Source organism: Suncus etruscus, chromosome 6, assembly GCF_024139225.1.
Source record: "Suncus etruscus isolate mSunEtr1 chromosome 6, mSunEtr1.pri.cur, whole genome shotgun sequence".
NCBI lineage: Eukaryota > Metazoa > Chordata > Mammalia > Eulipotyphla > Soricidae > Suncus > Suncus etruscus.
Window position 1 is genome coordinate 102,858,862 of NC_064853.1, and position 13,335 is coordinate 102,872,196.

The 13,335-nt window shown below is 39.2% G+C and overlaps 1 protein-coding gene across 1 annotated transcript in view; it reads left to right on the forward strand.

Annotated features, from left to right (window-relative positions):
* The window catches only part of RYK (receptor like tyrosine kinase), a 144,321-nt gene that overhangs the window by 91,490 nt on the left and 39,496 nt on the right, over positions 1-13,335 (forward strand). The window contains exons 9-10 of the mRNA XM_049775616.1: positions 658-711; positions 5,469-5,613. Of these exons, the coding sequence (XP_049631573.1) occupies positions 658-711; positions 5,469-5,613 (199 nt within the window). The remainder of the gene's footprint in view (positions 1-657; positions 712-5,468; positions 5,614-13,335) is intronic.

Below are 13,335 nucleotides of genomic sequence, written 5' to 3' on the forward strand. Positions count from 1 at the left end.
CTGCCAGCAGCGATTTCTGAGCACAAAGCCAGGAGCAACCCCTGATCACTGCCAGGTGTGACCCAAAAACAAACAAACAAAAAAAGAATTCCTTTATACATTTATACTTCCTTAATATATGGTGAAGATCCATAGAGGTTAAAGTATGTGGCTTTCTTCTGACTTTATGTCAAACATAGACTCCCTTTTTTTGGGTTTGCTTTGGGATGGGGACTTAGAGGTTTGTCTAGAGGTTGTGCCCAGCTATGCTTGAGGGACAGGGACCATGCCATGGTGCAGAGGGACAAGGTAATGCCAGGGTCAAACTCAGAGCTGCCGTATGCAAAGCAGATACTTTTCATCCTTTTTATTTCAGCACAGTGTCCCTTGTGCTGTAGCCCACTGTCCTACTTTTCATCCTTTGAAGTAGTTTTGGTCCTTTATACAGTCATTTTTCTTTGAGCATCAGGAACATCATTTGGCTAATGTTGGCATGACTATTGATAAATAATTAGCAGAATAATAATGTAGTTTTTATTATCTTGCAGCAAATGTCTTATTACTTGGTTCAGCCAGGGTTCTGAGAGTACACATCTATGCTAGAGAAAATGGTAAAATATGTAAGAATTATCATGGGAAAGAATTTCTAACATGTCTTCTGTTTTCTTTTAAATTCAGAACTTGAAGAAGTAAAAACTTCACCCTTGGACAAAAACACTAGCAGAACTATTTGTAAGTTTTACTCTTTTTTTCCATCATTAGGACTGAGGAATAATTAAAAAAATGAACATGATTGTATGAAGCTTAGAGGCCTGTAATTTCTAGTTTGTTAAAAAAAAATAAATGCAGTGATACCAGGATATTATTTCAGTGATACTGGTAGTCAGATGAAGCTATTAGAATATTTTCACAAATGAAAAATTGTGAAGTAAAAAACATGCATCATAACAAATGATCTAGAAAAGTTTATGAATAAGAATTTATATGATGTGACATGATGAACATCATTTCATATGGTCACCTTTAAAACAAAAATATGAAATCTGTAACATCTGTATCTGCTCAGCAGGTTAGACAATCTTATTTGTGTCCTGGTCCTAATTCTCAGCTAATTTCATCTGGGTGAAAATGCAGCTTAAAAGAAACTATATCAGACTGGGAAGATGGTTCAAGGGCTAGAGTGCAGGCTTTGCATGCAGGAAGCCCATATTCATTCCCCAGCACTGAGGTGTGTATAGTTCCTGAGTACTGCTGGGTGTTTCCCAAAGAACCTTAAACCAATAAAAATAAAAGAAACTATGTGATTTAAACCTATTGAGCAGAAATTGTACTTTCCTTTTTCTTTTTGAGTCTCACTCTTTGATATATAGAAGTCTTAGTTTGGGAGGCCTAATTACGGTGCTCAGGGACTGCTCCTGCCCAGTGCTTGGGATTTGCTTCTGGTTGTGCTCAGGGATGCTATGGTGCTGGGGATTGAATCCTGGCCTCTTGCATGCAAAGCATGTATTCCAACTTATTGAACTATCTATTTTTTCTGGCCCATGATACAGTTTTTTGGGATTATGAGTGAGAGTCTGTTTATTTTTTTAAATTTTTTTATTTAAGCACCATGATTACACACATGACTATAGTTGGATTTCAGTCACAAACAGAACACCCCCTCTTCACCAGTGCAACATTCCCACCCCTAATGCCCTCCCTCCCTCCTTCCCATCCCCTGCCTGTATTCGAGACAGGCATTCTATTACTTTTTTTTGTCTTTTAGAGGGATCATACTGTGGGGTACTCAGGGCTTACTCCTAGCTCAGTTCAGGAATCACTCATGGCAGTGTAAAGGGGACCATATGGGGTGCCAGGGATTGAATCCATCAACTGTGTGCAATGCAAGTGCCTTATCTGCTATACTATCCAACCCCATAGTATAATTTTATTAACAGTATCTAAAAAGGTTACCAGGTTTTTCTTCATGAAAGTAAAGTGAGGAAAAGTTGGGGTTTTCAAGTATGTAGAGTTGAGTGAATAAACTTTCTTGTGACTTCAATAGTGTTACATTGATACCGATCACCATTTGCCAGTGCCATTTATGGATTCCCTCCTTTTTCAGATGATGGGAGGGTTAGGGGGCTATGACATTTTAAATTGCATATCAACGTATATCATTGTTCTGTTATGATTCTCTTAAAAACTTTAAAAGCAGCTTACTAACGTAATACTCATTCATTCACTTACCACAGGCAACAAAATTTGCAGTAATTTCTTAATGTCTTTTAGTAGCTAACTAATTAGTTTGCTTATCTCAATTTTTTTTATGGTTTCTCAATCAAATCAGGATCCAAGTAAAACTTGAGCACACTGTATTTGGTTTTACTTATAATAACTGAAAATCACCTACTAACTCATTTGTCACATAGAATGTCTACATCTGCATCTTTATAGAATTTAAAATTTTTGTCTGCTTACAAACTGATACTTAGATTTGTACTTGATTAGATTTAGAGCCAACTCTTTTTTTTTTGTTTTTTGGGTCACACCCGGCAGTGTTCAGGGGTTACTCCTGGCTGTCTGCTCAGAAATAGCTCCTGGCAGGCACAGGGGACCATCTGGGACACCGGGATTCGAACCAACCACCTTTGGTCCTAGATCGGCTGCTTGCAAGGCAAACGCCGCTGTGCTATCTCTCCGGGCCCATAGAGCCAACTCTTGGCAAGAATATTATTTATATATACTGCCTTACTTTATTCTTTTCATTACCTTAAGGAGGCAGAACATATCTGGAAATTTCAAAGTAGATTTTTTTTGAAGGTAATATAAGATAAAGTTAGAATTTTAAAATGAATCCAGATTTCAATTGGAAATCCCTTAGAGGAAAGAAATATCTTTTCTCCTGTTTTAAAAATCTGGTGATTTAATATTTCTATCAGGAGGATGTTATTGGTCACAAAAAGGGTAGTGTATTGTTTATTCTTTGTCCCTGTCTCTTCCTTGATTCTTCTTCCTTCCCCTTTCTTCAAGAGTCCTGATTCTTCTTCCTTCCCTTTTCTTCAAGAGTCCGTCCTGCCTGTACTAAGGTTGGGACATACTGGGAAATTTGAGACAGATGACTAAACTGGCACAACAGACCAGCCCTTGGGTTTATGAGACAGTGTGGGGCTGGATGGGTACTGGCAATGATAATAACACAACTCTCCCAGCTGTGATAGGGCAAGCACAGGGTGTTTAAAGACCCTGAAGGGTGTTAGAACCTTCACTAAGGAAAAGAATGTTAATTTACTGAAGAAAGTGACATCTCATTTGAGACCTGAGTGGTGACAGGTCAAAGGTCAGAGCAAGGGGACTGAAACTGTATTGACATCCTGGAATTGGAAAGTAATTGAGCAAGGTATATTTGGGAGACTTGTCTAGCAAGATGATAGCCTCTGTCCAGGAATGTGCTTACATATACATAATACTAGTCTTATATCTATAATACGAATACAGTAGTCTTTTGGGACATACCTGTTCACCCTGCCTCAGGCTGATGAAGAGCCCATGGTATGGTTGAGAATTACTGATTTAAGCTGCCCTAGAAGCTGTTTGATCTCTTCATTATTGTTGATTCAAAGTTTAAGTCTGAGAAAGTAATATTATTTTCCTCATTTCTGAGTTGCTTTTGAAAGCTGTAAATTTTTATCTTTTATTCATAACCTAATGGCAGAATGCCAAACTTGTATTTCTTTCAGTTTGACATCTTCATGTAGGATGTGTACTAGTCCTCCAACTTTAACTTGGACAGAGCAAAAACTCTTGATCTTCCCTTCCTGCATTCTTCAACTTTCTATTTTTGTAAAGGTACCATTGTCCTAACTAGTTTCAATTTAGCCAAAACTTGGATTCTTCTTTTCTCTTTTTACCTCTGTATGCTTTCATATTTGCCAGAACTTACAATTCTGCTTCTCATACCCATTAACCACTCATCTTCACTCTGATATGCTTGCCCAATCCACAGGCTGTTTCATGGACTACATACAATAATGGCTTTTTTTTTTTTAATATTTTTAAACTTTATTGATTTGATCGATTGATTGGTTGGTTGGTTGGTTTCGGGGGCAACACTTGGCAAGCGCTCAGGGGGTTCCTCCTGGCTCTGCACTTAGAAATTGCCCCCTGGCAGGCTGGGGGACCACATGGAATGCTTGCCTCCCAGGCAAGAAAAAATGCCCCAATGCTGTGTTATTTCTCTGGCCCCCAGTAATGGCTTTCTAACTTGTTTCCTACTTCTGCTTTCAGCTCTCTACATAGCATTCCTTACCAGCAAGCTGTCTCATTCCCCCCCCCCCCCTCAACTTTGACAACATATGGCTATTCCTTGCAATGCTTTCAACTCTCATTTAAGATAAAACCTCAAATTGTTCAGTTTTTAGCAGTACAATTTTGATGTTAGAACTCATTACTGAAATGTACTTAATTTGATTTTGCTCCTGTTTCTCTCAGTTTCTGTGTTGTCTTCTCTCCTCTTTGAATTATTCTATTGTTGTGCTTTTTTTTTTTCTGTTTTGAAAAATACCACACTGGTTATTTAATGAATAATTTTGTTTATTTCTTTTTATCTTGTAAAAAGATAAGCAAAAACAGCTTGGTTACTCTTCAAAGAGCAGGAAACATTAGTTATGAAGTTTCAGCTTTGTTGTATATATTCTTTCTTCAGAGACCTTAATCATTGGCAGTAGGATAATCGAGTCCTCTACTCCAAGCATCACTAGTTAAGGATCATTATAAATCTGTACTGCTCAGTATAAACTGTGAGCTCCACATGTAACTGTTTTAATTAAAAACAAGTTAAACCAAAACTTTATTTCCTCAGCTGTATTAGCTACATTACACGTATTGAATGCTCAGAGCCCCAGGTATTGTGTTGGATAGCACTGGCTAGAGCATTTCAAAAATTGGAAAGATAGTATAGGGGTTAAGATGCTTGCCTTGCACGCAGCCAACCCAGGTGATCCTCAGCGAGCAAGTGGTTCCCAAGCACTGCCATGTGTGCCCCTTAAGGTCCTCAGCTATCTCTGGGGTGGCCTAGATAATCCCTAACGCCTCAAGGCCCAAGCAACACACCACATCATCGGGACCTCCATTGGAATTGGCGGCCCCACTTGACCAAGAATCCCTGAATGTGGTTCCCTGTGTGCCCCTCAACATGGCTTGGGAGGCCCCCAACCAATAACATTTCCATCCCAGCAGAAATTTCTATTGGACAACACTGCTATGATTTATTATGTCTATTATTTGTACCTTGTTAGCTAGAAGTTTTGTTTAAATTTTTTTAAAAATTGTGTGCGTTTATATCATCAACTGATAACTGATCTTATTTCATTACTTATTACTCATCTTATAAAAAAGTGACATAAATCAAAAATGGTTTGTAAAGAACAGGATAATTATTCAGTATATTGGCTCACAAAGCACTTGTTATTTAATTGCAACACTTAATGTGCATTTCATTTTTATTTCAGATGATCCTGTACATGCAGCTCCAACCACTTCTACACGTGTGTTTTATATCAGTGTAGGGGTTTGCTGTGCAGTAATATTTCTTGTAGCAATAATATTAGCTGTTTTGCACCTTCATAGTATGAAAAGGATTGAACTGGATGACAGGTATTGTTCCTATTTGGGGAAAGAAAGAAAAAAGCAGTCACATATGGGAGCCCGTACACATGGGTGCAAGAGATGGAGGGAGGGTGATAAACCTCAACCTCAAGGAATAATCATAATTACTGTTACCATGTACCTCCACTTTAAAATTTTTAGTCTCTGAAGTAAAAAAAATCAGTTCATTATTTGATGGGGAAAAAAATCATTGATTCTTTATTTTCCTCTGTCATTTGACATTATTCTAGATTTCAGAATGTTCTATTTCTTTTAGTTTGTTCCTATCAGTAAAGATTCTGATCCAGTTGGTCTGGAGTCTTTGGCACATTTATATTTTGTTTTGGGGTCACACCCAGCTGTGGTTAAGGCTTACTCCTGATTCTGTGCTCAGGAGTCAACTCTGGTGGGCTTTGGGAATCACATATTTTGCTTGGGATTTAACTGGGGTAAGCTGTGTGCAGGGCAAACACCCAACTCACGGTACTAAGGCTCTGGATCTTGTGCATCTGTATCTTTTTTTTTTTAAAAAAGCTCTTCGGACGATTCTAATGTATAGCCTTTGAGACTTTGGGTTAGATATACTCGATGCTGGGAATAAAACAATTTAATGATAGACCTCATGACTTCAAGAACTTACTCTTTAACATTAACCCATTATAAAAGATGATGAAGTTGATGCTTCTCACCTGTATAGCATTGTGTGGGAATGCAAGGCATTTTTTTGTCCAGCCTAGAGAAGACAGATGATAGGGAGGACATTATAGCTAGGATAGGGTGAGAAGAAAAATTAAATAGTGATTTATTTTCCAGCACCAGTTCTTGTTTTCCTCATCAGTAAGTCTTTGTTGCTGATAGAAGACATTTCCCTGTTCTGTGTTTGTGTTGGGTTTCATATATCCAATACCTTTTAAACTTTCACTCAGCTCATCACTCCTCATGTCTCATTCCTTTGTGCTGCTATTGTTTGTTGCGATGACTGTGTGTGGGGGGGGTGTCACACAGTTGATCATATTTACTGAGGGCCATGCACTGCTTGTGATGCTTGCACATGGTACTCTCTGGAATTCGTTTTTTGTTTGTTTGGTTTTTTTTGGGGGGGGTGTCACACCCAGCAGCGCTCATAGAGCTCATAGAGCTCCTGGCTCTATGCTCAGAAATCACTCCTGGCAGGCTCGGGGGACCATATGGGATCCTGGGGTTCGAACCACTGACCTTCTGCATGCAAAGTAAATACCTTACCTCCATTCTATCTCTCCGGTTGCCACTCTGGAATTCGTACTCCTTAATGTGGTGCTTGCTGGGAGCTGTGTGCTTTGACACATCTGACATTGGTATATTCCAGATTGCATACTCATTTGTGTCACTGAGGCTTTCCAAACAGGGAGTTATGCTTAGAATATGTGGACAAGTTGGAGAATAGACTCATGGCCTCACATTTGCAAGTCAGACACTTTTGCCACTCAGCCATTTCTAGACCTTGACTTACATTTTCTTTGTTGTTGCTGTTTTGGGTCACACCCAGCAGTACTCAGAGTTTACTCCTAGTTCTACACTCAGGAATTATTCCTGGTGGGCCCTTGGGACCATATGAGATGCTGGGGATTGATCCCAGGTTGGCCTCATGAAGGCAGTGTCTGACTTGCTGTGTCCTACTTATTGCCCTACTTGATCTCCTACTTGCTGTGTTATTGCTCTGGCCCTGACTTATCGTGATTTAGAGTCTAGTTATATGATTCTCTTTCTGTGTTAGTGTCTACTTGTGTATTTTGTTTTAGCGGTTAATGTGCTTTTTTTCTTCTATAGTTATTTTTCTATGACTTGTCTCTTAGAATGTAAGATTCTTCCAGTCAGGAAGTTATGTGCGCGCGCGTGTGTGTGTGTGTGTGTGTGTGTGTGTGTGTGTGTGTGTGTGTGTGTGTGTGTGTGTGTGTGTGTGTATTTGGAGCCCATGTATGTGACTTTCTCTTCCATGATACTAAACAAACCTTTCAATTTCTGTATTATATCAGTTGCATCTGTCCTGAAACAGGTCAGGCTTCTGTCTGCATTCACTCTGAAGTCTTTCCACAGAGAGTTTGACTTGCAGCTCATTACTGTAGGAAAATTCATTCCTCTTGTGTGGAAAACTTGAACTTGTTTCAAGACAGTCTTTTTCATGACCTCCACTTGTCATTATTGGTGACAGGTCCTCTTCACTTCCTTAATTTGTTCCTATAACCTATGTCTAAGGGGTATTTGTTGAATGGATATTGAATAAAGGAGGAGCAGAGTAGAGAGAGTCCAAAAGCATTTTTTGTTCCAATCATTCTTTGCTTATTTGAATAGACATCTTCTAGAAGCTCATGTCAGAAGCAATTTGTCTGGCTATGTCTTTTTATTTCTAGGAAGTGTGGTGTCTTCTGTTCATTGATTGGATTAATGTTAATTGAGCTCTTGCTTTTTTGTTTGTTTGTTGTTTTTTTGTTTTTTGAGTCACACCAAACAGTTCTCAGGTTACTCCTGGCATGCACGGGGGACCAATATGGGATGCCGGGATTCAAACCACCATCCATCCTGATTCAGCTGCGGGCAAGGCAAACACCCTACTGCTGTGCTATCTCTCTAGCCCCAAGCTCTTGCTTATTATTGAATATTCGCTGAGACTTATTTTGAGCCCTACTGAGGCAGACACTGGCTTAAATGCTGGATTGGGAGTGAATAACAGGCACTTTTGTTTTCTTTCAAGGAGTTTATAAATGTCTGCCTGGGTGAAACAGACATTAAACAAATTCCCTGCTGGAATGTAGGCTTCATCAGGATAGAGTCTTTGTTATATTCCTATTTCAGCTTAGCATCTAGAACAGTATTTGGCAAGTAGTGAACACTTACTAAATGGATAAACAGATAAATGAGTGACACAGAAAATAGAAGAGTACAAATCAAGTGCTCTGAAGAAGAATGATGATCTTAATCCAGAGTTCTAAAATAGGGCTAGGTGTTGATAAGTACTCATATTTGCTTTGAAAAATCAAGTGAATTTATTTAGTCTGGTATATTTTTCTTTAATTTCCTACCTGCTGTTATGTTATGTCTGTTTAAAATGGACTTTAACAGGCGTCAGGAATAGATTCCTGACTGTTCCCTTTTACTCTTATTACAGCGAATTTGGGTTTTCAAAGAATGTTTGTTCTGTATTCAACATAGTGCTTTGCTTATTAACACCTGTTAAGTAAATGAAAATATTCATAACGTCTTTTTATACTCACAGTCTTTTAAAGAAATTTAAAGTAGAGCTAGGGACGCAGTTTAGTAGTAGAACACTTGCCTTTCTTGTGTAGACCTGGGTTTGATCCCTGTTATCTGTGTGTTTAGAAAGGTGAGGGGAATTAATCCTTTAGTGGTATAATAGTGCCACCTACTGTTTGATTAATAGAGAGAAATAGCTCATAAGAAAATTAAGACTTTGAAGTATCACTCAGTAAATCAATTAACAATTTATATCAAATTTGATCATATCAAATTGTTTAAAATTATCTTTGCTGCCTGAACTCAAATGAACATTTCTGCATTTAAAAAAAAGAAAGAAGGGGCTGGAGAGATAGCACTAGAGGTAAGGTGTCTGCCTTGCAAGCGCTAGCATAGGACAGACTGCAGTTTGATCCCCCAGCGTCCCATATGGTTCCCCCAAGCCAGGAGCGATTTCTGAGTGCATAGCTAGGAGAAACCCCTGAGCGTCAAAAGGCTGTGGCCCAAACACCAAAAAAAAAGAAAAAAAAAGAAAGAAAGAAAATTGAGGTTTCTGTATCTAATTCATCTATCACTTGGCTACAGATAACATTTAAGTAGTACTCACATACTTTATTTCTGTATTGTTTTGGTTTTGGTTTTGGTTTTTGGGCCACACCAATTTGACGCTCAGGGGTTACTCCTGGCTATGCGTTCAGAAATCGCCCCTGTCTTGGGGGGACCATATGGGACGCCGGGGGATCTAACTACGGTCCGTCCTATGCTAGCGCTTGCAAGGCAGACACCTTACCTCTAGCGCCACCTTCCCGGCCCCTCTGTATTTTTTTTTTTTAATTTAAAACAATGTACAGAGTTGTTCGTAATATAGTTGTTTCAGGCATTCAGTGTTCTAATATCAGTCTCACCACCAGTGTGACTTTTCCTTTACCCAAGCCTGCTTCCTTAACAGGCACACACACACAAAAAAATTACATTGCTTGTTACAACAAAATGGCTAATGAAATTATCAAAAAATATTTTAGTAATGAAAATTTGTAAAAATTGTTAAATCTCACAATTTGTGAAAATTGTCTAGGGGTTTACTCAGCTCTTTGTTGTTAGTTGAGCTGTCTGTATTATTGTTTTTGTTTATTGAGCTTAGTTAGCCCCATCTAATTTGGTTGCTCCTACTGGGAAGTGAAGGTATCTCTGACCATGTGCTCCAAGAACTCCAAGATTTGAAGTGGGCCCAGGAATTTCAGTGACTAGGCTTTATCTCTTTCAAGTTTATTGGTGAAGCTGTGAAGCTGGGCCATTGCTTACTTGGTGGCAGTTGTGGGATGTGGGTGTGACTCTACCTGTATTTGTTCGCTTATGGGCTATTTCTGGCTCTGCACTCAGAAATGGCTCCTGGCAGACTCAGGGACCATATGGGATGATGGGGATTGAACCCAGGGCTGTCCCAGACCAGTGGCATGCAGGGCAAGCGCCCTACTGCTGTGCTATTACTCCAGCCCCAACCTGTGTCTGTTTTTTAAATGGTTTAAATGGGCGTTGTTGAAAACACTTTAGGACCCAGAGTTTAGTAGGGAAAAAGGAAAGAAATTGAGCGGAGAAGGAGAAACACAAATATGAAAGGATAGAGGACAGGGCCTAAGAGATCTCAGGTACTTCGGTGGTGTTAAGAAAGTCACAGAAATAAATATCCAAGTCAGAGTCAACAACAATGAAAACCTGAGACCAATTCTTTAACAACCAAAATAAAAAAAATGGGCCTGTTATGCTGGCAAGTAGGGGAAGAAGGTCTGGTAGCATGAGATGGACTCTGGGAACTTCAGTTGAAGGAGATTGACATTGGTGGTGGGATTGATTCTGAAAATCTGAAATTGAATTATAAATATCTTTGTAAATCACAATGGGGTAAATGATTTTTCTTAAAAAAGTAATTTCTTGGGGCAGGAAAGATAACATGGAAGTAGGGCATTTGCCTTGCATGCAGAAGGACGGTGGTTCAAATCCCGGCATCCCATATGGTCCCCGAGCCTACCAGGAATGATTTCTGAGCATAGAGCCAGGAGTGTGACCCTTCCCCCCCAAAAGTAATTTCTTTAGCAATTTTGTTAAAAGGTGGTTTTATGTTCCTCTGTCTACGGGGAATTTGAAGGTCCAAAAGATGAGTTTGCACTGATCCTGTAGCTAGTACTATATAGAGCTGTCAGTTTAAAAAGAATGATCTATTTTTTAAATAAAATAAATTCTTTAATTGAATTACCATGAAATGCACAGTTACAAATTTGTTCTTGATTGAGTCTTAGTCATAAAATATTCCAACAGCCACCAGTGGACATTTCCTGCCACCAGTATTTCTGTTTCTCTCCCATCCTCCTTCCTCCCTGTCCCCCCTCTCACTTTCTCTTTTCCTTTTAGACACCCTGGTTTTCAATATTGTTACTGAAGGAGTATCATACATATCACTTTTTACCTCTTTTCAGCACCCAGTTCCAAATATCATTGTCATAATATTCGTTTTCTGTTCTTTTTGCTTTTTGTTTTTGGGTCACACCTGGCGTCACTAAGAGGTTACTCCTGGCTCTGTGCTCAGAAATCTCTCCTGGCATGCACAGGGGACCATATGGGATGCTGGGATTCAAATCACCATTTGTTCTGTATCAGCTGCATGCAAGGCAGATGCCCTACCACTGTGCTATCTCTCCAGCCCCTTTCTCTGTTCTTAACTGCACTCCTCTTGCTATTTGTAGCAGCCTTCCTACCGTGGACCAGTCCTCTTGACTTCTTGCCTTTCGATATTATTACCATACTATCCTACAAATGAGTACGATCATTCTATGGCTATCCCTCTTCTTCTGATTCATTTTGCTTATCATAATACTCTTCATATCCATCCATGTATAAGCACATTTCATGGCTTTATTTTTCATGTCAGCTGCAGAGTAGTCCATTGTATAGATGTACCCTAGTTTCTTTATCCACTTATCTGTTCTTGGGTTGTTTCCAGATTCTGGCTATTATGACTAATGCTGCAGTGAACATAGGTATGAAGAGGGCTTTTCTGCATTGTTTTTGGGACCCTAAGGTAAATTCCTAGGAGCAGTATTGCTGGGTCATAAGAGGGTTCAATTTATAGCTTTTTGAGGAATGTCCATTTTGTTTTCCAAAAAGGCTGGACTAGTCAACATTCCCACCAGCAGTGAATAAGAATTCCTTTCTCCTCTGCACCAGCAATGGTTGCTCTTGTTCTTTTTAATGTGTACCGAGCTAGCAGATTTGATTTCAATGTTATGCTTTTCATCTTCTTGTTATTTTATCCTGTACACATGTAAACTCATTTAGGTCATTGTATAGTATTTCCTAATCACCATCACTATTGTGCTTGGGGCAGTCAGTGAAATGATTTTGCATTTTTTGTGAAGTTGGGGCTTCTGATTGGACTTTGTAGGGCCTGTAACTGAAGGCACATGGATACTCTTTCTAATGCTGATGACATTCTGCCATCTGAGCCTAGTACCCACGTTGATTTTTTTTTTAATTTTTATTAAAAAAACCATTTATTCTTCAAAATTACAGTTGGGCCTCAGTCATAAAAACAGCCCCTTTCACCTGTGCAACATTCCCACCACCAATGCTCCCCCATCTCCCTCCTCACCCACCCCCTTCCTGTATTCAAGACAGGTCCCTTGTTGATTGCCAAACTTCCCCACTGCCCAGCAATTATAAGAGCTGTGAAACTGAAATGTGCCCTTGAGTAAGGTGTTACTATTGAAAAGGCACTAAAATATAGCAATCTTGAATGTTGGGTTAGCAGTTACTTGAGTCTACTGTCTTTGGGACTTATTTATTATTTTAAGCAGAGGCTGTAGGTCTGGAAACATGGCTTAGATTGTAGAGTATATGTTTTGCATGTGTGATGTCTTGTATATGTTCCCACCAGATACTTGAGATATGATAATGTCTAAAAATTCAAAAGATAGGATTAGGAAAGTGGAAGCAGCAAAAATGTATGTGACTAAACAAACTTGAAACAACTTGAGCTTTCCTAAAGTCTAAGCATGTTGTTACATTTGATTAGATTTGATATTTCTTCAAATGTGCAAGCTGTGTAATAGTAATTCAAAGTTTATGTTGGATCTTTTATTTGTTTTGGTTTTGAGGCCACACCTGGTGGTACTCAGGAGTAACCTCTGGCTCTGCATTCAGGGATCACTCTTGGCGAGCTCAGGGGACCATATGGTACACCAAGGATCAAACTCAGGTTTGCCATGTGAGAGGCAAACACACTACCCACTGTACTCAGGTCCCCATTTAACTTTCTTAAAACCTGTCTAATTCTCGGAATTGAATCTTTCTGAACAATGATGATTTAGATTTCTTTAATGGTTCATTCATTGTTTGAAGTTCAGGACTATTATCTCTAGTACTCAAAGATACTGCTTAATTGTTACGAAGGTAGAATACACTCTATAAGTATGAAGTAGGTTAAATTTTATTATGGAGGAGCAGTGGCGC